The 26821-nt window shown below is 41.1% G+C and overlaps 1 protein-coding gene across 7 annotated transcripts in view; it reads left to right on the top strand.

The window, feature by feature from the left end:
- Positions 1-26821, top strand: part of TRMT11 (tRNA methyltransferase 11 homolog) — a 151513-nt gene that overhangs the window by 48732 nt on the left and 75960 nt on the right. For 2 of the 7 annotated variants that reach the window (XM_032407926.1, XM_032407927.1), the window contains one exon: positions 5116-6595. The exons of 1 other annotated variant lie outside the window; for it this stretch is intronic. In XM_032407926.1, the coding sequence (XP_032263817.1) occupies positions 5116-5247 (132 nt within the window). In that variant the 3' untranslated portion in view covers positions 5248-6595. 4 more of the 7 variants (XR_004299986.1, XM_032407923.1, XM_032407924.1 and 1 more) reach the window with 4 other exon arrangements.

The raw sequence follows: 26821 nt of genomic DNA, 5'->3' as shown, positions 1-26821 counted from the left end.
ATTCATAGCTCCTTAATTACTAACATGCTCCAAAATTTAACTGGTGGCTATGAAATTTGAGATTGTCCGTAATCGTTCACTGCCATAGTTTTCTCTCTGGGCATTTCCTAATTCTTTGTGTGTGTTTATTTTCCATGAAATATTTTCTTGCTTACTAAAAATTGGCAGAACTCAGGTCTTAGGATACATAGATGATACAATGACTGATAGTGATAGATTTGAAAGTGTTAAGGAAACCAGCAGTCAAACACTGGGGCAAGCTTGAGTAATGAGGGACATCAAGGGTTATGTTGCTTGAGGATACTCTTCTCCTTTTAGTAAACACTTTGGTCTTTGAGATATGGAGTTGAAAAAAAAATCTGCAGATATTCTTGGTTGAGATGGGCAGGGAATGTGAATAGAGAGGAGTCATGAAAAGGTGATGAAAAATATGTAGAGTTGAATATCATCATCTCAAGTGTGAGCCCTGATAAACTAAAGATAGGATGAAAGAGAGAAAAAAGAAAAAAAACTTACCAAGTTTGCCATTTTCTTCAGCATCAAGGTAACATAAATTCTGAACAGTTGCAAATAGTAGATTTCATATGGAAGGGGTATATTTTAAATGCATATTGTTCATAGGTGTGTGATATTTACATGTATGACATGTATGTAATAATGTTTGATAGACTACAGATAATACTAATGTTTCATGTGGAACATTTTATGAACCATGATGTTTCCACTTAGATGAAATTGGTAGCTGACATTCCTGGAGTGTCTTGCTTACCCTGAAGCAGGACTTAATGCTGCGAGGTAATGGAGCAGCTCTTGCCAGATCTCTGACTGCACAAGAGATTTGGAGCTTTTGGGTTTTCCAGGAGTTTTTGTTATGAATGTCTTACTTCACAATCAGCCTTGTAGAAGAAGGCATTCCAGCACAGACCCAAACACATACCTCACACTGATTATTCTGTACTCCCTGAGAGATAGATAAAATAGGAATTTTTTTCCTCCCAGAGGTTGCATCTCTAAGGTTATAGCCTTTCCTGACTTTTTCCAGGAGCATATATTTCTCTGCCTCTAGATCCCTGTACCACTGAACACTTGGTCAGTAGGGGCTTATCTTGCTTTTAGTCTATTCTGAGGAAGTCTTGAGGTCTAAACTACTCAGATAAATATACCATAGTAGTACATGTTTTCTTTTTCTTTTTTTTTTATTAAGATTTTATTTATTTGAGAGAGAGCGCAATAGAGAGAGCATGAACAGGGTGGAAAGGCAGAGGGAGAGGGAGAAGCAGACTCCCCACCGATCAGGGAGCACGACGCGGGGCTCGATCTCAGGATCCCAGGATCATGACCTAGCCGAAGGCAGATACTTAACTGACTGAGCCACCCAGGTGCCCCGGTAGTACATGTTTTCTTGATAACCATTTTTAGCATAGGTCTTAATTATTACTTTTGGGTTTTCCAGGCTCCTGCTGTTCATTTCCAGTCTCTTACTCTGATCATCATATTCTCTGCTTTTTATTACCAGTTTGTCCTCCTTATGTCCTTTAGGTCAAAGACAAGCTATTTTGTTAAGCTGTCTCTTTGGTCTATGAGGAAGCCTATCTCCCATTGTGTTTCAGCTTTTGTATCCTACCTCTGCTTCCCCGGGTGAGCTGTGTATTGGCAGCATAGGTGGTCTAGGCCCACTAGCAACTGAGCCTGAGTCGGTCTCCAGCCCGTCCTCAGCTGTCTTACTCTAAGCCTGCATGCTGGAATCTCTCTTCTCTTCTTCACCACTGCAGCTCCAGAACATTCCCTGAAGTAGTCCACAGTGCATTTCGAGATAGAGGTGATCGTGCATGGCCTGGAAGCGGCACAGGGAGAAGAGAAGACAGAAGGCAGAGCTGGGAAGGACCTCATGTTGTGATTCCTCCTGTGTGGGAGAGGAAACGGAGAGGACATTCAGCAAACTGATGTGCAGTTAAATCTAACTCCCAGACAGTAAGGGGAAAGCCTCAGAATTGGGGAGAGTTTGAACCCATTTGGATTTTAGCCATAAATGCTGGCATGTTAGATTTGCATTTGAACAAGTTGAGTTTGGTCTCAGCAAGGAAAATAGACTGGAGAGGGAGCCACTGAAGGCATGGCAACTGGCCATTTAGGGGAAGAAGGCAAGGAGAGACACGGAAGCTGAAACTCTAGTACCGGCATTGTGGGCGAAGAGAAGTGGATTTGAGACATTTAGGATGCAGAATGGAAGATTTGAGGTCTGACTCGATGTGAGAGGAAAAGGGCGAGGCATTTGACCCAGGCTTCTGATTTCGATGACGAGGTGGAGCATGAGGCACGGAGCTGTGAGGAGAAGTGGAGCAGCAGGAGCGATGTCGGCATCTGGACAGAGCTCTAAAATATAACCGAGTAAACAACATTTCTGCCAGGATTAAGCTAACGTAGCTCAGGAAGTGGACACGTTTTCTGGAGATCTTATTTGGTATAAGGACCGAAGTTAGAATACCTGGAGGAACAGACGATGGCATATCCCTTCCTTTTGGCTGACTCTTCGGTCAGACTTCTGGTGCAGTTGAAATGCGCAAGCCAAGGTTAAATGCTGGATTGTTCGATATTGCTGCTGTCCCGGGAACAGTCCTGAGATGTGGACCAGACTGGAGTCCTCCTCTGAAGTCAACGGTACTCCTAGGATTATGGTATCCCTCAGGCATCCTTGTGGCTCCCTCGATGTCCTCCTGGTATAAAAATTTTGTGTCATTGAAATAATCCTCCTAGTTGCTAGAACGAAGTTAATAGTACTTCTGATCCAGTTCTGTTGCTTTGTGGGTAGGCAGCTCAGCTATCAAAGCCTTAGTTTATTACCTGGATCCCCAGAGATACTCCTTGAGTTGAGGAAAAAGCTCTTGTGGAGAAACCCTCATTATGTTGCAGTTAAGAGTATGGTATCAGGGGCCAAATAGACCTATGTGTAAATCCTGGCTCTGTCACTTACCAGCTGTGCTCTCTTGGGCCTGTACTCTTTAATTCCTCATCTGTAAGGGATGCTAGTAGTGTACTTATCTCTTAGAGCTGATGAGTTTACCTAAAACATTTGTATTGTTTTTGGCCCATAATAAATACCTAGTAAATGCCACCTTTCACTTGGTATTCTTTAATCATATACCTACAGGTTGATCAGATAAGATTTATGTTTTATCTTTTGGAAATTATATAGCCTGAAGTTAGTAACCATTGGCATGTTTTCATGTGTTTGCAGGAGTATATAATACACTTAGTGTCATAAAATTTAGGTAGTACTTTTTAGATTCGATACTCTACCTTTATTCTCATGGTTTATTTTTTTAATGGCGTGATTGTAAGAAGCAATACGGCATGAATGTTAAGAGCTCAGTCTCTGGAGATGTATTTGTATCTTGGCTTTTTTACTCAAGAGTTGTGTGACCATGGGCAAGTTAGTTAACCTTTCTGTGCCTCAGTTTCCTCATCTGTAAAGTGGAGACAATTATAGTGCTGTTCTTAAACTGTCATTGTAAGGATTGAATGAGTCCATGTATATAAAGTGCTGGAACAGTGCCTGGTATGTATGTAGCCCTATACCTGTTATTGGGTCATATAGTTAAAGTGCTCAGGCACGGTAGTTTTTCTCCTTGTGCCAAGAAAATGGGTGTTGTTACTTCTTACAGTCTCTAGGGTAGTATTTTTCTTTTCACTAATTCCCTTACTGAGCTTGCTGAGGTACTCATCAGATGAGGAACTAGCAGGCACAGCAGGAGTATGGGAAAGGGGTTCCAGTCCAAGTGCTGGGCTGACAACGCAGGTTGTCCTTTGTTGTTCCTGAGACCATGAAAAAGATAATAAAGAAACTCGCAAGAGAACGAAGCCTTCACAGCAGAGAGGGCAAGAGAGAGGAACCAACAAAATTCCTAGGAACCGAAGGTAGAATCCTATGGATAAGTGAAATGGAACGCAGGCCGCAGCACGGAATGGCAGAAGGGGGCCACAAGGAAGGCCTTTTTTCTTTTTTTGTAATGAATCAGGAAATCTGGGCAGGTTTAATAATTTGGGTTTTGTGTGATTTTTTTTTTTTTTAAACTGGCAAAATAGTTTCTGAATAAACAAATCAGTCAACGTAATTTTATTTTGGCTACACCTGGGCTTTTATTAAGTATTAGATATGAGGAAAAGGACAAAGATACTCATCTCATACAGGAATAAGGAAAAATGTAAAAAATATTTTGAAGATTGTTGTATTCGAGATAATATTTGTAGATACCATTTTGATACTGAAACCAGGATAAAAAATTAGGCTTTGTATTTTCTAATTGTCTTTACATCTGTTCTCAAAATCACATAAATTTACGTGCAGTAGAATCTGCATTTACAGAAGTACATAGGAAGTGAGATTTTATTCCTGATTAGATTTATTTTCACAGTTTGAAATGGCTAGTGAAATTGGATGAGAAGCTGATTAGCCGTCAATTTTCTAAGGTGAAGTAGAACATTCTAACTCAGATTTATATTTCCAGTGCCCAACATCAGTCTGAGCCCTAGTCCTTCCCTGTCTCTTAATGTCTAAAGTGGAAATCACTTGTTTATAGCCTCTTCATCTACTCTGGTTACTTAAAGTTGCCAGGAATATTTTATTTCATGAACTGAATATGGATATACCTCCAAACAGTTTTATTTGTCTGTATAACATCATACAAATGCAATCACTTGTTGTTAAATATCTTTGGAGTAGAAGCTTCCTTGTGTGAGGATTCTTACAGTTACAGGTGATTTCGGTTTGTGCTAAACTGTGAATCTGAAGGTGCACGTTGTTGTCTCGACTTGTGTTGCCCAGGTTGGTTCTCTTTGCCCTCTCTGGATCTCTGTTTTCCCAGCAAAAAGTATTTGTTCTCTCTGTGCAGAGGATTGTTGTGTGGATCACACGAGGTGAAGCAGATGAAAACACTTGTGGATACTCAAGCATGATACAGATATAGAGCAGTGGTGTATTTCTAATTCAGATAATGAAGAAAAACAAACATGCACCAGAGGGCGGGATTTTGCTTAAAGTAAATGACTGCTTTGGTTTCTAGCTAACTAAAGAAATAACTCAAACATCTTTGTTTTCTATATTTTCCAACCAACCAGAACCGGGACCAGTATTCACATCTGTTAAGTGATCACTTTCTCCCATACCAAGGTCATAATTCCTTCCGTGAGAAATATTTCAGTGGCGTTACAAAAAGAATTGCCAAGGAAGAGAAATCTAGCCAAGAGTGAAAATTAAGATTTTGACAATGGAAAGAGTAAGGATTTAACAGAAAAGACATCTGGATGTGAACTTCCATGTATGATACAGATAACATATACTCTTTTAAATAATTTTATATAACGAAATAAATGCTCCAAAGTAAATTGAACAATTCTTTTACAATTAGCTTTGTTTTATAGATTCTTTTGTTGTATGTGGTCTTTGGAACCTTATTTAATTTATATTTGTACTTTCAAGTATTATGGAAATTGAAAACAGTTATATTTTTGGTATTTAATTTGCAAGGGGAACTGATATTATTGACTTTTAAAACAGATACCTGTCGATACGTTATAAGCAGTTAACTAACCGTGGTTAAGAATTTATTCATTCAGTAGGTTCATTTATTTGGTTTCTGATTGTAATTGATTTATAGTGCTAATAAAGCTTACTGAGGATTCCTAAAACTGTGTTGTATTTGCTGCTTTTCAGGGGGGAGGTGATAAAGGAAATGGACTTTTATTTATAAATTCCAGACTAGTATGTAATGACAGTGATAATGGTAAGGAGGAGAAAGGCTAGGACCTGGCAACCTGAAAAGCTCCCCAACTCCTTGAGGCCTGTCCACATCTGAAGCTCGTCTGTACCTTGGACTTGCTCCTGCATTCCTAGACATTGACTGTCGGTCAAGTTAACTACCCACAATTTTTGGTTTAGAAAGTAACCGATAGTTAAGAGCAGTAACAACAACACAAGTCCTTGATGGTTCCCTAATGGTATTAAGCCTAATCAGAGCTCTTTGAAATAGAAGCTATATTTTTCTTGAAGGAGAAACTTTGCTGAGTCTACATTGTGTCCATCATGAAAATATCTTGTTTGGAAACCACTCTACCCATTAATTCAGGACGCTAATAGCTTTCCTGCTCTCGGTGGTCAAATGTACCTCAGCAGGGTGGCAGTAAACGGATCCTCTCCTTCTAACCATAGCCTATTTTTATTTATGCTATTATTATTATTTTAGTGTTACTGCTGGCTTTTATGGACTTCCAATTTGAATCTGCATGGCTTAGGACTTCCAAAAGACCTGCCCAAGCAGAGAGAGAGGAGAGAGAGAGAGAGAGAGAGGAAGCTATCTGCGTAGTTCTCTCTCCTTTTCTTGTCCTGCAACCCTGCATCTCAGCAGCTGATCTCAAACATTTCAGTGATTGTTTTGTTTGGGTTTCTGGATGTGATTTGTGGTACACTGGGGGAAAGCTAAAAGTATTCAAGGATAATTTATTTTCAGTATTTCTGTTATTAAACCATCTTATTTAAAATTTTCTGAGGTTATATGGGGGGTGAGTTTGCAACTCTGTAGCTGACTAAATTTGGAATATGAGATTTTAGCCTTGCCCTGTTTTGTTTTTTGCTTATCACAAAAATTAGTCCAAATAGTTCTGGAAAAGTTACAACGTTAATTTTAGTCACTTTGTCCTTAAAAATTATCTAACATTTAAAAAAATATTTCACATTATTTCTTATTACTACCAGCTGAGGTCTTCTGATTTTTAATTCTTCATCATCTCTATCATGTTCAGTCTCCTATTCTTGAACTATCACTAGGTAGGCTCAGAGTATAAATGTGTGCAGTTATTTTGAGTAGTTATATATTGGTACTCAGAAGTGAAAAAGAAACCTGGTCACTTTCAACCAATTTTGGTTTTAGAGCAGAGGTCTCAACTCCTCTTATTCTAAAAAAAAGACTTCATTTTCTGGCATCAGGATCTTATTACTTTCTGTATAAGTTATAGCAGATCATTTCCAGAGTGTTTTGGTTGTATGTGTGTTCCTCATGCACTTACCAGGAGAGTATCCCCTAGCAAAGTGCCTGCCTTTTGGATAGTCCTGTAGTATGAATTTATAGTATAATCTGTGTGAACCCTAGGTGGTCTGTTAGCTGGCCTATTTCATGTATATAATATGACAAAATCTATCATTTTGTTTCTGGCATATATTAAATACCCATAAAATCCAGATGGGTACCTTGGTGGTGTTTCATCAGAAGTAACTTTTTTCCTATCCATTCTGGTGGGGATTTGTTTTTGCTATGATAGCTGAGAGGAAATAGTGGAGTGGATGGTCTTTGGTGTGTTTAGCCAGAGTGGCCAGCAGATTAAAAAAAAAAAAAAGAATTAAAACCTGCTACAAGTTTCTCAGCCACTTCCCGCCCATGGTGACCCAGGTTTTGGCCAGCTCACCACTAACTTCCTTATGACTAATTCTTTAAATACAAAGATTGAGCAATAAAACATTTCAAACTCTTTAAATTCTGGGAGGTAAGTCAGTGTTACCACTATTTCCTTATGGAGAAAACTCACTTAAAATTTGAGATTCCCTTCATATTTAAGAAAAATGGTGATTACAACTAGAAAGAACCTTATTTCAAGTTTGTTGGGACAGTCGAGTATGAGTTAACATACCAGATGCATTGTAGTGAATGTGTTTATATTATTGGATGAAAAATGTGCTTTAGAAGTTTGAGACTTAGAAACAGCTTTTGAGGTAATATGTTTTATACTCTTATAATTAAATTAAAGAAGCAGGGGTTTGACTTTTTTTTTTTTTAAAGCATCAGGAAATTAGATATTAAGGTTGTATTATCTAGATGCCAATATAAGCAAATCTGGCTCTTGAATCAAAGGCCTCAGTTGTTTTGAGTTAGGAGAACTGCTGACATCCTATGCTGGAAGTATTATCAGGTATTGATAATCCAAAGAAATATGGAATTAAATATAATGTTTATGTGTTGGAAATTGAATGTGACATTTTTTTGGGAAATGATCTTTCTACACCATTTTAGTCTCCCTAAAAAAGCACAGTGGAAGTAAGCTGATGTTAATGGTCCTACTAGAAAAAAAAAATTCTTTGTAGCTAAAGCAGGGCATAAGTAAATAAAGTCATTAATGGAGTATAGGGGTGGAAATGGAGGTGGGTGTTGCTGAGAAAATTGATGACTTCATTGTTGATTTTCCTGTTTGACCAAAAGGGAATAAATTATAGCAGAATAAGGACTTTGGCTCTTTTTACAAGAGCATGGTTTTGCTCCATTATAAAGTTATTTAGAAAACTAAACACTTGTAAGAATCTTTATTCTTAGAAGGATTGTATTCATAGAATAAGTGAAGTCTACTTTCATTTCCAGCTCACCCACTCCCATTTTTCTCAGATATTTATCAAGTAGTGTGGTTTGTAATCCAAACAAAAAAAAAATGCCTTAATCCAGAACATACACATGGACACAATAACACTAGACTGATGATGTTTGTACTTTACTAAAACATTGAGATCTTCTCTAAAACAGAGTGGTTTGAGAACATAAGGTCTAGAGTGTAAAGAATTATAATGGAATGATAAACATATCTGTGATTCTATCTAGCCATAGAATCATAGAGACAGCACATTCCTGTCTATCCTTTGGGGTGAAAAAGCTTACTAGGGAACCTGACCCTATTTCCTTAACAGAGGCCTGCCTCAGGATGTTCATATGTTTCACTGTGTGGAATAAGCAAATTGACGTTTAGACATAACTGAGACCAACCTGGAATTTGGCTCTTACCCCTTCCTTCATAAGCCATTGAAGACAGGCTCTTAGGGGAATGGAGGCTAAATTGTCATGGCAGTTTCTTAAGAAGCCTGGGTCATGGAACAAAATGGAGCTTAATAGATGAATGTTAAGATAAGCCAGCCTCACTTTCTGTAACTGCTAGCCTTATTTCTTGGGATATTAGGATGTACTCAGTATATTTTTGTCCTAGAATTTGAATGTTCTTACTAAGATAATATTGTAGTGATGCCAAACTGAATTGCTTAAAAAGGAATCTGCTTTGACCTCTACGCCTTTAAAATCTCTCCTTTAATCAAGCCTTCCTGACTCTCTCCTGAGGGCTTATTGGAAGAACTCTATTTTGTCTAACATCCAGCGGTGAAGATTAGCGGGGCTTATGTGTGAAGTTAGTCAAATTAAAAAAAAAAAAAAGGCTGTGGAGAAAATTAGAATTGAAACCTCTAAATGGTACTTGAGTTGGGTTTTGATGGACTGTACAAATATTTTATCTAATGTGTTATAAGTTTGTGAAGTGGATCAGATGATCAAAACCAGTATTGGTAAGCTTTAGAAATCTGTGAAAGCTCCTTAAATATGTATTTATTTATTTATAAATCATGGCTGGAGTATCTCACACAAGTCTGAGTGCTGCCAGCACAAACATCAAAACTTTCTTTTTTTGCATTATCTTATTTTTCTACAACTTACACCTATGGGGAAACAATTCTCCATAGATACCTTGCATTTCTGTATATTTAAGGAGGTACCGACACTCTGCACCCTAGCTGCCTTCCTGGGGATGTGGGCACACCATTGAAAGATAGAGTGTCTCCACCTCCTTTGCCCGCGGCTCCCCCTTTTGTAAAAACTATTAGCAAACTACTGTGCTTTTGCTAAAGTTGAACACCTGAGCCATCCGACCTCCTGTTTCCATTGTGGAGGAGATGAAACAGACTCATAACTGTCAAGGTGAGAAGGGCCCAACAAGCCTCATTTGTCAGATGGAATTGGTATATTCAAAACTGCAGCTGGCTTCACCCCAGTGGCAACTTGGATTAACATGAAAAAGTGGCAGCTACTTGGGGCAAACTTTCTCTCTCACACCTTTGCCCAAGACAAAGGCACTGGCTCAATGGCATCTTTGGTTCATAAAGGTTACATTTCGGGGCTTTAAAAATACATTGAGGTTGTTGCATTTAGGAGATTCCTTCAAATCTGCCTCTTTCACTGTGGATTGGCTATACGATAGCCCAGTGGTCTTCAGAGGGCTGCTATGGCTGTTTCTCTCAGTGCCAGATATCAGCAATGGGAATGGAGGTGGTTGGCCGGGTCAGCAGGCAGAACGCAAATTCTGGAGCTATTCTCATAGCTCCAGCCAATACCCTCCTTGCTGAGCCTTGTTATAATTTTATCGACTCTTAGGCTACTACTAGTGTGACCTATGGTTTGGTCTGTCGCTTGGAAAACTAGAGATTGGCAGATTAAAGACACCCTCCTTAGGGGCTACAAATAGTGGACACAGATTGTGGCTGCTGACAGAACGGTCTGGGTCATTCTCTGATGAGACCAACTAGAATAAAGCAATTGAGCTGGCATCAGCCAAATTGCTCTCACTGTTGCCTGGACCCGTCATTGTCTCAAACACAGCAGCACATCCACCATTATAGACAGGACACAAAATGAAGGACAGTGTTTCTGATGCAGAGCTACCAGACTTGTGACTCCTGCCAAAAGTTGACCTGGTTGCCTTGTGGTTTAGGAGACCACACTGCATGGGGTGTTGTCCAGCATGCTCCTGGCAGATTGATTACTTCGGATCTTTGCCCCACTCTGAGAGAGCTATTGGTTGTGCATCACTGTTGTTGACACTTTCTCAGGTTACGGTGTTGCTGTTCCAGTCCAATCAGTTGACTCCAGCCACACTACTTTAGCCCTTGAAAGTAATCTGTGTCAAGTGTTTGGCTTTTTGGGCCATTTGGTATGACAATGGTATTATACCTTTTATTGCAAAAGCCACTCAACCATGGGCTGATAGTCAAAGTATTTGATAGACTTTCCATGCTCCCTACCATCCACAGGCATCTGGAATTTTTGAGCTTTGGAAATTTTCTCTACATTTGTTCTGTGTTTTCTCTGGCAGTCCTTTACCAAGCCTTCTCAGAAAGGCTCAGTACATTGCTCCAAAGTTAGCTCTGAATAGTGCAGTGTTTTGTCCTTTGTCAGACACCAAAGTCTTAACTGGTAGGTTTTAGACTCAGAGACAACTGGTGACCACTAGCTTGAGTCTCAGGCAGGGAAAATTTTTTACAACCAACACCGAAGAGGGAGCTGTGGCAATCTAGTCCGAAAGGACTCCTCTTCCTGGTTAAAGCAAGAAAATAAAAATTCTAGCTGATTTATTGCCCTTAATTTTCTTCTTTACATTTTCCTCTAGATCCCAGAAAATGTTTTTTAAAAACTCCAAATTTTCTATTTTATTTTAGTGGTAACTGCTGTTCTCTGTACAAGTTGTATGTGTTTCTCTACTTTTCCTTTTCTCTATATTGTAAGGCCGGTCTGCTGCTGATTGGCTGATGCCAAGGCATAGAAGGAGCATGGTGTGTAGGGGAGCTTCATGCAGTTCAGAGTCACTGAAGTATGAACTGGGAACCAGCAAAGTAAGGCTGGAGAATGTGGCAGGAGGATTTCTGATTGCCCCCTCCCCTCCCGCCATGCTGGGGGAGCACAGGGAATTACCTCAGTATTTTCAGGGAGAACATGGCGGCATGATCAGGTTTGGTCTGACTGTCACTCCGGTGGTAGTGGTTTGGAATGGAGGAAGATAGATTTAGAAGCCAGAATGCTAGTCAGGATGTTGATGCGGTCATCCAAGTTAGAGATGTAAAGGTCACTGCTAGAACAGTGGTAGTCAGGATTGATTGGAGAATATTTAGAAGGCGAAATGAGCAAGTCCTGGTAATTGATTGGGTACAGGGATGAGGAGTAAAGGATGATGTCCAGGGTTCCAGTTGGGTGACTCAGTGGATGGCATGATACACACTGGAACAGAAAATGGTGGAAAGAGGATGTGCTTAGGTTTGGCCATCCTAAACAGGAGGAGCCTATTGAACAGGCCTGGAGAACTGCCGAGCAGGCTGTTGAGGATGCAAGACCAAAGCTGGACAGTGATTGCACATGTGAGGAGTAGCAGGTCCCTGTAGGGGACAAAAAAGCACTTGAGTTAAGATACACTGCACAGCTCCAAAGTTCATTCTGTCGCATTTCCTCCCTCGGCATGATATGTGTGTTTAGCAAAGAGAATTGGCACGACCCAATGCTCATGAGACTGGATCAGGCAATTCCAAGTTTATTACAAGAGATTTCTTCTCAAATTACTAATGAGATGAAGTTACTCTGTTGTGTTACTTGAAGCTCTAGAGAACAGGACTGGCTTGGGGGTGATGTACTTCTGCCCGAACTGGATGGGTGGATGTACTCCATTTGTTGTATAAGTTAGCGTGTTACATCATAAAGTTAGGACTTAAAGAAACTGACAGGCTGTTGTTAGTTGCCTCGAAGAAAAACCTGCTAACGAAATACCCAGGCTACTACCGTTTGGACTCAGGATGTGGAAAAGAAAAACTCAGAGTTTTTTCTCTCTTCTCCTTATCCTTTAAAATTAAAAATACTTCCCCTTCCTTTCTCTTATTTAAGTAACTACATAATAGCTTTTGGGCAGCGACATAAAAATTACAGGGTAGGCCAGAATATGGGGAAAATTTTAATTAAATTGGGGGTTTTGTTTGTTTTTTCACTTATTAAAAAATGTTGAGCCAAAAATCCCAATTTCCCCCTGCCCCTTTTTATATGTACTTATGCATTTGGCAGAGTTCATGACAAAACCTCTTTCCAGCTGTGGACCCACCAAAAGCCTTTTCTGAAGCTCCTACTAATTTGGAATAAACTGACTGGTTGAAAGCCTCACACACAAATCCTGCCAGGAAATGTCATGAGGTCCCTTGACATTTAATTCTACAAACAGTCTTATCTTTTAGAGCAAAATAAATAAAAATGAATAAAATTTTTTTTTTTTTATTTTGCCTTTGTTAGCTTGTTTTCACTTAGTTTCAGAGAAACAGATCAAGAACCTGAAAACAACAGAACTTCATTTTGCCTTCAGTCTGGTGTTTTTGAACCCAAAGAGAAGACCTTTCATGACACTAAGTGGGTTCCCAAGGAAAGAAGAAAGTTCTATGTACTATGAAAGTAGAACATAGAAAGTTCAAGTACTATGTAATGAATTAGGCTTCTGGGAGGAGACATGGCACCTTTCCACTAGCTGTAGGTGGTCCAGGAGCCTTCCACAGCAGGTGATCTCACCTAGTGTGTCAGAGCGAAGGGCTAGACTTTGAAGCCTATCAAATTGATCTCTGTGTACTTCATTGCCATTCTCAACAATGACATTCTCCACAGCTTATAGTCCCGGGGCTGGGGGTGGTGGTAAGCAAAGAGGTAAGGAGTTAATTAAAATAGAGGTCATTCTTTTCAGAGGGTAAGCCCAGGGTGAGTATAAGAGGAACTTAATCACTTCTAACAGCATTGGATGTATGAATCATGTGTTTCTGATATTTTGACTTTTGGGGCCTTGCTGACCCTGGAGGGGCGGCTCCTCCTAGGGCCAGCCAATTCTTAGAGGTAGTAAGGGACTCCCTGCATGGGTACCTGTCATGTGCAAATCAAACAGTCCAGAGACTACCACCTCCTTTCTGTCCTTCTACTCTGGCCTACAGTTTCCCGGTCCTAATCACTCCAGAGACAGGTACCAGGCAACTACAGACAGGCGCTACACCCCAGAGCCCACTGAAACTTCAAACTAGCCAATCCCAAACCTGCTTACCCAGCCTTGCCCATCCTTTCCTGTAGGAACTCCAGCAAAGGCTCCTGCCCACATTTTCTCTTTGCTCCCTTCTGTCTCCTGACTAACCCTGTGTGGTCCTGCATGGCAGGGCATGCCCTCTACTTTTGCAAACTTCAAGGACCAAACTATCTTTTTGGTGGCAGTTGTCTTCTGATCTGTGGGTCTCACCATACCTGAATAATCATAAAATCTACATTTAAAACATAGGGGTGGGAGAGGATTGGGTGAAGGAAGACTTCTGAGAGAGGATGACATGTAAGTAGACTCCTGAGGAAGGAGTAGAAGTTGCCAGATGATGTCAGGTGGTGAGAGAGGGAGGGGGTTCCGGGCAGAAGGATTAGCATCTGAAAAAAGCACATTTAGATACAGTTCAAGTAGTTCACATGCCTGCCGCTAAGTGTATTGGATGAGGAGAAGTAATGAAGCTGAAGAGGAAATGAAGGCCAGATCATAAAGGGCTTCTGTGCCGTGCTATAGAGTCTGGACTTAAACATAGGAGAATCTCCCTCCCGATGACGTCCATCCCTTATGAGGACGTCAGGACTCTTTAGGAAGTTTTAGCTTCTGACAAAATGGTGCCCTATGGCTGAAGTACTTGACTTGCTTGAGAAAGGGGTCCTGTGGTGACGAGTTTTGTAGCTTTGCCCCTGTTCTAGGGTCTGTTTTCTTCTCTTGGTTCTGGGTCTCAGTTAATGACTGAGTTGGGTGAGCCACATACTTAATGCTGCCTGGGTGTTAGTTTTCTCATCTCAAAGCCTTCCTGAGTTCCCAGTTACACTGCGTGAGAGATTTCCCAGATAAATGCAACAGAAACCTCCCTGACCCTGACTGACAGATACTTGCTCCAGAGCCAGGAAGGCCTCTGGAACAAGTTGGCCTCGGGCAATGAGAGAGATGATTTTTATTGATTTCACTCCTCACACAGTGCTGACGGTATAGGCCTGCAGAAGAGCAAGCTGACGAAAATAAAGAGTGTGGGTTGCCAACTCATGTTTGTCCTTATTTCCAAGGACAAACACAAGCCCTGTCTCCAGGAGTTGCTTCTCTACTACAAGACAAATGAGCTGTTGAAGGGTCATGATTTTGAAATCCTAGCAATATACATAAAGGATATTTTACTGATCAACCTCAAGGAATTGGTCATAAAAAAAAAATGATTCAAACACTGTTGCTTATTTCAGAATTTTGTGCTGGGGTCCATTGTCCTTCTGAGACACAGAGTGTTCCCTGAAGGAGAGTTGCTCAGACCGCCTGCACGTCGCTTTCACATGTCCTTGAAGTACCAAGAGCATCAGCTTTTTTTTTTTTTTTTTGGAATCACCATATTCTTTTTTTTTTTTTAAGATTTTATTTATTTATTTGAGAGAGAAAGAGCGAACATGCCTACCCCTGAGGGAGTGGCAGGAAGAGAGAGAATCTCAAGTAGACTGCCTGCTGAGCTCGGAGCCCAGCATGGGGCTGGATCTCACAACCCTGAGGTCAGACCTGAGCATAAACCAAGAGTTGGAGGCTTAACCGACTGAGCCACCCAGGCAGCCCTGGTTTACTATATTCTGGTGACCTTTTAAAAACCCATCAATAATGAGGATGAGAGGGAGGGAAGGATGGAATGCCTGTAGCCCTTGTTTGTCTTCTGTCCTCGCTGACCCTCTGCCTCTATCATTCCCTGCTTGTCTCTCCTTCAGCATTTCCTGCATACCTGAAATAGGCCCACTACCGTGGACACAAAGATGATACAAGGTGTGTTTCTTAGGCTGAAAATCTACACACAGTCTTTGGTTAAACTAATTTTTGTTAAATTATGAAAACAAATCATACTTATTCTGAGTCCCATCTCTGATACTTAAAAAAAAATCAAAATGTCAAACAAAAACAAGACTGTACCACTTCAATATACTGCTCTCTGGGTGAGGTGGAAAATGGTGGGGAGGCAGGGTGAGGGGATGTAATCAATCTTAAAAGAACTGAAAAATTTTCTTCTTTAGCGCGTGTTATTTCTTTTCATGTCTTAACCATTTTCTTTCAATGTTCATGTTTCCGCCTCTGAAGTTCTACAGCCATCTTTTTCATGCTTCCTCTATAAAGCTCTACAGTCCTTTTCAAAATTTTTTAATTTAAATTTTGTGACTAGGCAATAAATTTGCATGGTTTAAAATTCAAAGTAGTTCAAAGGGGTCTACCCAGTGAAAAGTTTCCTTCTCCCTCCCCATGCCCTCCCAGTGGGTCCCTCAGCTGCCCAGATCCCTGCCCTAGGGACAACCACTGTCACAAACGGCTTAGCTCATTGTCAAGCAACATAGGCTAGTCCAGCTGTGAAGCCGCAGTTGCAACACCCATGTGGAGCAATGGCAAGAACAAAGGACCGGGAGTGAGAGGGTGCATCCCAGCCCTATCGGGGCAGCTCTGGATTCATTGGTGTCTATTTCTCACTGTTAACATAAAAAATAATAGCAATGTTTCCTTAGCTATCTCCCCTACAATGAGAATCCATTAAGATGATGTGTATGAATGCATTTTGAAAAACTGTTCCCTATGGGAAGAGAAAACCCAGAACCTAAAGCTAAACCCATCAGGCACGTTTGTCATGGGAAGGACTTGAATGGTTCAGGATATTGCCTGAGAAACTCTTTCATTTGATTTCAAAGCTTCCAGTGAAGAGATGTATGTGGGCAGGTTACTGGGCCCAATAGGGAAGGATAAAAGGTGGATTTATTTCCTGTCAGTTTTCAAATCCTATCTTGAGTTCTCCCATCCCCTAGCGGAAGGGGTGGCCTCTCTTAGATGCGTAACTAAGCAAAGAATGTGACTCCTTTTGTAGCTGCTGATCTGCCACCTTTGGGGTCATCTGAGGCTTATTTCCTGGGCTGCTCTATGCCTTTCTGGTTCTTAGAGTGGTTTCCAATCAAGGAAAGATATGGTCAAGGCTACTTTGAAAAATGTGTGAGTAGGGAGAAAATACAGTCTGCCCAGGGACTGTTACCTCAGGATTGATGTCGACATCCTCCCTGAGGTGAAGTTTGCCATTTACTTCAGAGGAAGTTGTCCTTTGGGAAGGAATGTAGACTCCCTGTGCAGTTAAATGTGCGTGTGTGAAGGGGAACTCACCTGATAGCCTGGGGCCGGAGCCCTTGTTTATCCACAGAAGATAGGAAGCAAGGAGTAGAGATAAGGCCGGCTTTCCCTCGTGTGTGCCTGCACCTGGCCCCGGAAAGGCCGTGTCTAGTGCAGATAGGAGCTCCGGGGCGGCCTGCCGAGCCTCGCGCCGTGTCAAATAGAGAGCCCTGCAGTAACGTGGAAGGGACTGGTGTCCTCTGGTCAGTGAACTCTGGTGCAATTTATCAAAGGAATCCTAAGCTTATGTCTTTTGTAGGCCCTTCCTTTTTTAAGAGACAATTCATTAATTTGCAGAGACTCAATAAATGATAAACTTGTGAGCATTGTTTTTCCTTTATAAAGCAGCTTAAGCAAAGCCCTAGGATGCCTGGGAGAGTATCCAAATTGGCAAGCCTTTGCTGCCTCCTTGCTCCCTTTTCCCTCTTCTTCATTCCTCGGGGACAAGAAGTAGATGTCACTCTACAGGTAGCTGATCTAATGGTGTCTATGGTCGTCTTGACCTTTGGATGCTGGGAATTGAAGTCTTCTGTCTGAGGTTATCTTTGAAGTTACTTATCTTCCATGGATCAGGGAAAAATCAGGTACATTTCAAGGAGTATGTTTTAGTGAATTATAGTGGGATGTCTGGGTGGAGACACTGATTCTATTTGTTGCTCTATCAGGGGATCTTTGGAGAAGTTTGTAGTCCTCCACTGACTGACTGGAAGGAATTGGTGGCTTTTTGGTCAGTGTTGAATATAAATCAGAGCTCTGAACACTGTATTTCTACGAGGAATTATAGTGAATGATGAACCAAACAGGCTTGGTTAAACAAGTTGCTTAAAATGTCCAGACACCAGGAGCTTTGTAATAGGTTTGGCAGTAATTAAAATAGTTAAAATGCTTCTGTCTAGGCAGCAATTAGTTTTCAGGAAAAACACAGAAAATGTGTCATTTACACCATTGCCTTTATTCAGTCAAACCCACGGTCTGTATTTGAGATGGTTTTAGCTTTTTGACAGCAATGGGGAACTCAAGGAACCTGGGTCAAGACCTAGTGGCCTAAGAGATTACCTCCTTATTGCCTTGGTTGTCTTCAAAGTCTTTCTACAAGAACATCTTTGCTATAGGGCAGGTGGGGATTGAGAGGCTTAGCTGGGCAGCTCCATCTCCCCAGTGGTATTTCAAAAGGATAGGACTAATGCAGATGGCTGGCTGGCTGGATTTTGTGACTCAAGGAGCTTGCCTTATTCCCTTATACTTTCCTGGATGTATGAGCTCTTTGCACCTGCACTCTGCTCTCTGTTGGTACTACTGTTGTCTCCCCGTCGATGGCAGAAGATGGGGCAGAGAACAGGTCTACTCCAAATTGGGTTAGTTACTAGATTTCAAAGTTTCTGTTTACTTCTAAGACTGTGGACCCAGAAGGATCCCAGAGGGGGTGTAAGCCTAGAGTATATCACACTGTTCAGGGTGCTCATCTTTATTCTCTTAATAAATTTTGGACCAGGAATCATGTGGCTAAAGTTAGTATCCATGACAGCTCTTATAAATGCTAGGAAAAGCAGTTAGTGAATAGAAGTCAAGGCTGGGAGTAAGGGGATTCAGTGATCTACACTACTGATAACAATTACGAGTATATACTAAGTATTTAATAGGCTGACATTGTGATAAATGTTTTTTACATAATACCTAATCTTCATAACCATTCTATGCCCTAGGAATTATATCCATTTTACAGATAAGGAAACTGAAATTCACAGAGACAAGCAAGTTGAGCAGTTTAGTGGTGAGTAATGTTAGAGGTCGGGTTTGAGCCTACCTCTGACTGATGAGATCTGCATTTCTGACGGTTACTCTACTGCCAATGGCCTTCAGCTCTTGGAGGTTTCTTCTAGGTTTCTCCAGGATAAGGCCTCTGGCCCATTCCTCTTGGTGTTCTTAGCGCCTAATCGTAGTGTCTGGTTGTGTGGCATTAAATCCTCTTCTCACGAAACTATAAGGCCTCCACTGGCACAGAACTACACATTGTCATGTGCAAAGATAGCTCTTCAGAATATTCAGAAAATTTATTGGGAGGAGAGGAAGGAGGAAAAAAATGATGGTCAATGGAAATGTAGGCAGCAGTGGTTTGTGCTGACAGTAATGTTTTCATGAGCCCTCCGCTCACCAGGATTCTAGTGAAGATGATCCTACAAGGACCACCAGGAACCAGAGAAAGATTATGGAAACCCTATGGATTTATTTCAAATGCATTATAACTCTTACTCTGCCTGAGCAGATTTTGTTTTCTTCTCCCTTTCTTAATGCTGTAGACCCAACCTAGACCTGGTTGCAGGATTTTTATTATATTTCTTGGGTCAAGAACTCAAATTTAAAAATTGAAGAATTGTTTGCCCCTAAGGGTTAGCTACTCTATTACCTACAGGCTCTAAAAATAATGCTTTGCCTCAGAACCTGACATCTGCTGTTTCTGTTTTACTTTTATCTTATCACTGGCTCTCCAGTTCAAGCTGTCCACCAAGGGAAGTGAAATGCCAGAGGGGGTGTGTGCAGTGCCCCCACCTCTCCTTCAGGCAAGGAAGGCCAAGTGAGCTCTGAGAACACGTTGACTCTGTGTCTCTACAGAGAGAGAATAGGCCATTCACTTCATGATCCATCACTCAGTACATCTGTGACAAGGTGCAGATAACAGCACCTCAGAGCACCCAGAGGCTCTGAGGTGGCCCTACTTACAGGACGTGGCCAGTCACTGCTGGGGGTGAGGACAAGGCCTGGGCTCTGTCCAGAAAGCATACAACAGATTCATTTCAAAGTTTTCCCTTTTTCTTTTGATCGGGAAATAAATCCCCCAACTCTGATGACAGACAATGACCCATTTTAAGGGCTGAGGGTAAGTCAGTATATTAGATTTCTGAGGAGAGCAGCATTTTAAGAATGCAACATAGACCGCTTGTCTGCTTTCAGATCAGAGGACTAAGGCATCGTTTGTGTAGTTCCTGTGCTCAGGGGCATGGGTCACTTGGTGTTTTAGTCTGTTTGGGCTCTTAGAACAGAATAGCGTAGCCTGGGTAGCTTAAAACCAACAGACATTTATTTTTGATAGTTATGGAGGCCGAGAAATTCAAGATCAAGATGATGGCAGATTTGGTGTCTGGTGAGAGTCTGCATCCTGATTTATAGATGGTTCTCTTCTTGCTGTGTCCTCACATGGCAGAAGGGCCAAAGGAGCTTTCTACGACCTCTTTTAGAAGGGCAGGAATCCCATTCATGAGGCTCCAACCTCATGACCTAATTACCTCCCAAAGGCCCCACCTCCATTAATACCATGGTGGGGGGGGATATTAATGGATTTCAACATATGAATTTTAGGGGGACACAAACATTCTGTCCACTGCATGTATATAAAACCAGCAAGGCCCATTTTAGTGGGCGGTTTTAATCTTCTTCCTCATCAGATCTTTCTAAAAATGGCCCAAAGAGTCCCCTCGTGTTACTGGAATTCCTGGTGAGAAGTGCAGTGTCTGAATGAGGGACTGCGTGATAAGGGAGGACAATCCTGGGCATGGGTGATCTGTAAGGTAGGGGGAGGCTCAGTTCTTTGCTAGTTTGCTGTTCGTCAACATTGCCCCAGAAACTGTTAGAAATGCCCAACCTCAGGCCCCGCACCAGACTTGCTGAATCAGAATCTGCATCTTAACACAGGCCCCAACTGATTAATAGGGACGTTAATATTTGATAAGCGCTGCTCCAAACTCAAAACACGTTTCCATTAATATCACACAGGTTACAACTGTTGTCTGCTAGCAGGGAAGCAAGATGACTCAAGTCATTAACATAGTTCTTCAGCTTTTGTTATCAAGATTAATCATTTGTTTATTTAAACTGAAATGGCCTGCTTTCTCTGAATCCAGTTATTGTGTATCAGTAAATCACAAGCTGCTTTTTTTCTTCTACATACTTCATAGTTCTCAGAATGAACTAAAGTTCAGTCAGTTCTTTCAGGCCCTGATGCCCGTTGCCAGTTCAGTCTGACATTCGAATATGTCGGTGTCCCTCTTTGTGTCAATAACCAGTGTGTAGCCACGACCCTGTTGGAAGGCAGTGGCTTTGTGGACAGCTGTTGGTTTTGCCTGGTCCAACCCCTATTTCCTTCTCATTTTGTAACAGCATCTTTCTTGTCAGAGGTTTGCAGGCTGGTGGGGCTGTCAGTGAAGGTCCTCTCCCTTCTAATGGCGAGGGGTTGGCATGTGACCACAGCAGGAGCAGCGGGACGTGCTCCGTCTGTGAGGCCAGAGCTCATTTACTCTATCGTAGTAGCTGCAAGGACCATTGCTGCCCAGATCCCAGAGCTTCTGGATTGCTGTCCTGCCCGAGGCCTATTCCATATTCTTATAGAGTCTGGTTTTATTTGTCCAAGGTAGCCAGAGTTTCTTTCTGTTGATTCAATCCAAAGAACCCCAGCTGAGCAAAGGAATCTCAATATGGTTCATGTTGTAGAAAACCGATTTGGGTCTTTTTTTTTTTTAAGATTTTATTTATTGATTTGAGAGAAAAAGAGTGTGCGTGCATGAGTGGGGGGAGGGGCAGAGGCAGAGGGAGAAGCAGACACCCCGCTGAGTGGGGAGCCCAATGCAGACTCAGTTCCAGGGCCCTGAGATCATGATCTGAGCCAAAGGCAGACACTTAACCAACTGAGCCACCTAGGCACCCCCCAATTTTGGTCTTAATGAGGAGGACAGGCACTCATGAATCTCCACAACCTTCCACTGTGTTTCATTGGCTGGATTGTGTCTATAGCCAAGTATAAAACATTTTAAGGTTTTCAGATGTTATTTGTAATTTTTCTTCCTTATCTTGCTGTACTTTATTATATATATGTATATCTGTAGAAAATCTAACATTGATCAATCATTACCAGGATACAGGTAGTCAATACTTTTGTGGCAACTTCAACATTAACCTCAGTATGTTTTTTAGTTTTTAAAGTTATGACTTTGGTCTTCAGATCCTCTTAGTGCATCCTAAGCGAGTTAAAATTTAGCCCCAGGACAAGAAAGAACACATGTATAGCTTATCAACCTCTCATATGGAAAACAGTAGTGTTAGTACAGACCGATCCACTTAATGACCATCAGAAGATATTACTTAGTTGGCAGCTTTCAGAGACTCTATAAAAATTCACATACCTTTCTTAATGAATTTCTTAATTTTATTAGTGAACAGAAAGGTCTGAAGGTAATAGAGACTGATCAAATGAATAAATAATATTGCCGTATAAGAAATCAATTGAATCAAGTCCAGGGCATAATTAACAATATAGCTCCTATTTTTAAAATGACATTGGAAAAAAAAAAATGGAAGTGGGTTCTGGCACAACACTGGTTGATTTAATGTCCTAAATAAGTAATCAGTACCTTTCAACCATTAAAAAATATTGTAGATTAATATTTAATGGACATGTATTCATAATAGAGAAATAAAGGGTAAGTACCATGTGACTACATTTTATTTGTTATTTATGGTAATATTACTTATACGTGGAAGTATTCTTATGTCTTACAATGGTCATCTCTGGGTAGTTTTATTTTTTTCTTACTTTATTGATTTGTTTTATTTTCATTCCTGCTATGTGGTTTTTTTTTTTTTTTAACTTTCTATTAAAACATGTTTTGCTTTTATAACATGAGAAGAGGAAAAGGTTATTTTTAGTTAAAAATAAATTAGAGTCTCAGTGGACTTTGTGTGTAAATTAATATGGGAAAATTTGTCAAGGATTAGATATCTAGACTAAACCTTGTTATACCCTGTAGAAATACTAAATTTCCCTGAGAATGCAGGAAAAGTCCTGTTAGCTTTTATTTTTTATTAACCAAACTCAATGGAACTTAAATTAAGAAAATATTTCTTTAACAGTTCTGTTTAATTTTATAAAAATGTCCTGCAGTCAGGGATTTTAAAAAAAAGAATAAATTGAACTTGTGTTGTAATAGACATTTCTGTTTTCTAGACCAGAGCTGCTCAAATTTTAATGTGCAGATGAGTCCCCGGGGGATCTTGTGAAAATGCAGATGGGTCTGGGATGAGGCCTGAGATTCTGTATTTCCATCATGCTTCCAGGTGGAGCTGGATGCTGCTGGTCTGTGGACTATGCTTGGAGTGGCAATGGTCTCTAGACAGAAATTTTCATTCTTATTGACATCAGAAATCACTCTGAGCCAAGGAAAAAGTAAACAATCTCTAAGCAAAAGCTTTTACAGCCCAGGGCAGAAAGTTGGGAGGACTGGAGCCTTCTGGGTCTGGAACTTGAATGTTGCATCAGAGAGGGACTGAGGTCAGAGATGCAGGCATAGGAGTGAGGGCTGGAATGTTAGATCAGAACATAGGCAGGTGGGCTGAGGAGGAACCACGGGAGGAGGGAGGCCATCTTACCGACATGGCTGTTCCTCACCATATTATTTGCTATAATCTTCCTGAAGACGCCATTGCTGGTCTCCTTCACCCAGTGGATTAGAAAGGGATAAATATTGGCAGCCTCTGGAGAGGATACTTTGAGAGAAGTTGTGGCCTGTGAGTATGAAGGGAGGGAAAAGGCGGAGCGAGGTCTGAATGTTGGTGCTGGCTCCTGAGTTAAAGGGGCCAAATGGTGGAGAGAGACAGGGACCTTGCAACAATTTGGGATCCTAGGTCTCTAGTGGTGTTTGAAAATCTACTTGTATGCCAACTGACACCTAGATTAAACCAGAGCTCTGTGGACCCCTTTTAAGAACATGTGAACAATTCCAGAAGGATTAGTACTTTCTCTTCTCAAATGGAAATTAGAATACCTTTCATACACTGCTGCCAGAGTAGCCGAAAGCCATGGGCTTCAGGATTGATGTTGTGTAGGGAAATTGAGGCAGAAACTATTAGATTTCATTTCCCAATTGACTTGCCTTCTGCAGGTGGAAAGGCAGACTCATAAGAAAGAATTAATTTGCTTCCAAGATACAATAAAAGCTGCAATTAAAGATTAGAAACAATCTTTTGAAACTGTGTATTTAATAAACTGTGACAATTTCTGACAAGATAATAATACTCAATAAACCATAAAGTGCAAATTCTATTTTGAGAGCAAACATAGGTCAGACACATAGTTCCTGCAGGCCAAAAAATCATGTAAGTTAGGAGGGCCAGTGGTTTAAGTCCCATCGTTTTTTTTAGGGTGGTGGGAGGGGCAGAGGGAAAGAGAATCTTAAGCAGGCTCCACACCCAGCACGGAGCCAGAGCACAACCCTGAGATCATGACCTCAGCTGAAATCAAGAGTTGGACGCTTAACTGACGGAGCCAGCTAGGTGCCCTTAAGTCCCACCTCTTAATCTGCTTAACAGCCTTGTTTTCTGTTTGCTTAGTACCTTCGGTTCAGAGCATGGATAGTTAAAAAGGATAATTAGCTGTAATTACTTGATACTAGAACAGAGTGTGCTTTTACATTGGAAGTGGACGCTGATCCCGTAAGCAGCCATGGGGCCCCTGCTTTGAGCCTAGGAGCATCTAGTCGTGTGCTGAGATCCTCGTCAGCAGAAATGTGCAGTCACCACTTAGACTTAGAGGATGAGGATTGTCGATACAGAAGGAGAAAGCAAAAGGCTAGGGAGAGTAGTTCCCAAAGCCAGAAACCAATGACAACATCCCACTCACAAAAACATGAACAATTTGCCTATGAATAGAGCTCCAAAAAACTGAACAACTGAATCAGGCGCTTCCCGTTTTTTAAATTTTTAAATAAATAGCTCAACAAGATGACCTATTATAAAGGGAATCCATTAGCCAGACTAGCATAAAGGACCTGGGAAAGCTCCATGGCTCCTCGGAGGTGGAGGCAGGGCGGGGGTAGAGCTGAGGGACCCACATGGAGCCCTGCCAGTAGGCAGGGTAAAGCACTTCCGGTTAGTGCTGCTTCATTCACTGATAACCACCTTCTCCGCATACATTTGAAGATTCCCAAAGGGAACACTGCATAGCTCACCCTTTAATTCTGGGCAACTGCTGGCTAAACTGTGGTTAGGGCAAACTTGGTTTAATTCCTGATGCCTCACTAATCGTAAAACCTTGAGAAATCGCTTGGTCCTCTCTGGGCCTCGATATTCTTAACTGTGAAATAGTATTAAGAAAAGTACCCATCTCATAGAGTCATTGTGAGGATTATACAATTAACACATGTAAAGTGCTTAGAACAGTGCCCAACACACTGTTAAGTACTCAATAGATAATAATGGAAATTGTATTATTATTATTATTATTATTGTATTATTATTTACATTATTATATTATAAATTATTATATACACTATTATATTATAATTGTATTAAATCACAAATTATTATTAATTATATTAAATTACAATTATAATCATATTAAATTGTATATTGTAATACTTGTATATATATTAAATATATAATTATATTACATATTAAATTGTAGTTTTATTATTATTTAGCTGTGCAGTTGTGAGCAAATTGCATTATTTCTCTGAAATTGTTCCTTTTATGTACAATGAAGGTAATAGTGCCTATTTCATGAGCTTCTCAGGGGTATAAAGGGATAGATGCGGGCGCCTGGGTGGCTTAGTCGGTTAAGCGTCTGCCTTCCACTCAGGTCATGATCCTGGGGTCCTGGGATTGAGTCCCTCATCAGGAGCCTGCTTCTCCCTCTGCCTCTCTCTCTCTCTCTCTTTCTCTGTCTCTTATGAATAAATAAATAAAATCTTAAAAAAAGAAAAAAGGGATAGATGCTGAGACAGGTGCTTGGCCTGTGGATGGGTGGAGCTCGGCTGCTACCGGGCAGAGTTGGGGAGATCCCTTGTGCCTGCCCAGTCATTTGCACTTACATGGGAGTGGGGACTAATTAGGGAGGTGTGGACTCCAGGGAGCCATGATCAAGGTCAGATTGTGAGAGTAGGTGAGCAAGGAAGACCTCTGGGAGAAGTGCACTTTGCAGGCCAGGATCAAGGCTGGCCTCTGCCAGGGTGAGGAAGGGGTCCTCTGGGGCCAGAACTTATTCTCCCCAGCCTTGCTATGAGGGAATCATAGGTCCCAGCTTGAGCCTTTGTGGACTGAGTATAATCCTGCCATCAAGATACTCCATACTCTTGCCTAGAGATGCTGGAAGCCCTAGGTGAATTGCTAGAGCGGCCTTGAGGGCAGGCAGAGGGCGAGGCACATGGTGCATCACGGGTGAGGCTTGGTGGGGTGCCCACCCCCTGGACAGCCCACTTATTGGCCGCACTAGCCTGGCAAAATCAAGGGTGCATTGCCTCATGGTGGGAATGTTGGGGTGCCTGAGCAACTCCCTTCACAATTGCATTTTTTAAATTAAAGAAAATATTGTTTTGTAAAATACATCATATAGAGTGAAATGCATAAAACACAAGTATATTGATCAATAAATTATCACAAAGTAAACACGTAACCATCACTTAACTCAAGAGATAGAACCTTGCCCAAACAGGAAGCTCTCCATGTACCACTTTCCCAACACAGTTCCCTCAGTGCCCAGGATATCTAATCAATATCCTAACTTTCAGGAACCACTTCCTTCTTACTGTATAGTTTTACTACTTAAGAGTGCATCTTTAAACATGATGGTTTGTAGCTTCTTTTGCTCAACCTTTTAGTGAGATTTCATCTATATTGTTGCATCTAGCTGAGGTTTGTTCATGTTCTTTGCTGTGTGCATAATACTATAGTTTACAGTATTTATCAATCCTGCTGAGGATGGACATTTAGGTTATTTACAGTTTGGGGCTTTCTTGAATAATGCTGCTGTGAACATTCTTTTATGGGCCTCCTGGTGATCATTTACATGCATTTGGTTAGGTTTATACCTTGCAGTTGACTTGCTCAATCATAAGGCATGCATATTTTTAACTTTAATAGATCATGTCAGATTATTTTCCCAAGTGGTGGTACCAATTTATATTCCCACCAGGCATGATTAAGAATTTTAATTGCTCCACATTCTCACCAACACAGTAATCTTTAAATTTTA

The sequence above is a fragment of the Phoca vitulina genome, unplaced genomic scaffold (genome assembly GCF_004348235.1).
Source record: "Phoca vitulina isolate PV1807 unplaced genomic scaffold, GSC_HSeal_1.0 scaffold9, whole genome shotgun sequence".
NCBI classification, from domain to species: Eukaryota; Metazoa; Chordata; class Mammalia; order Carnivora; family Phocidae; genus Phoca; species Phoca vitulina.
This window is presented reverse-complemented; position numbering and strand designations above follow the sequence as displayed.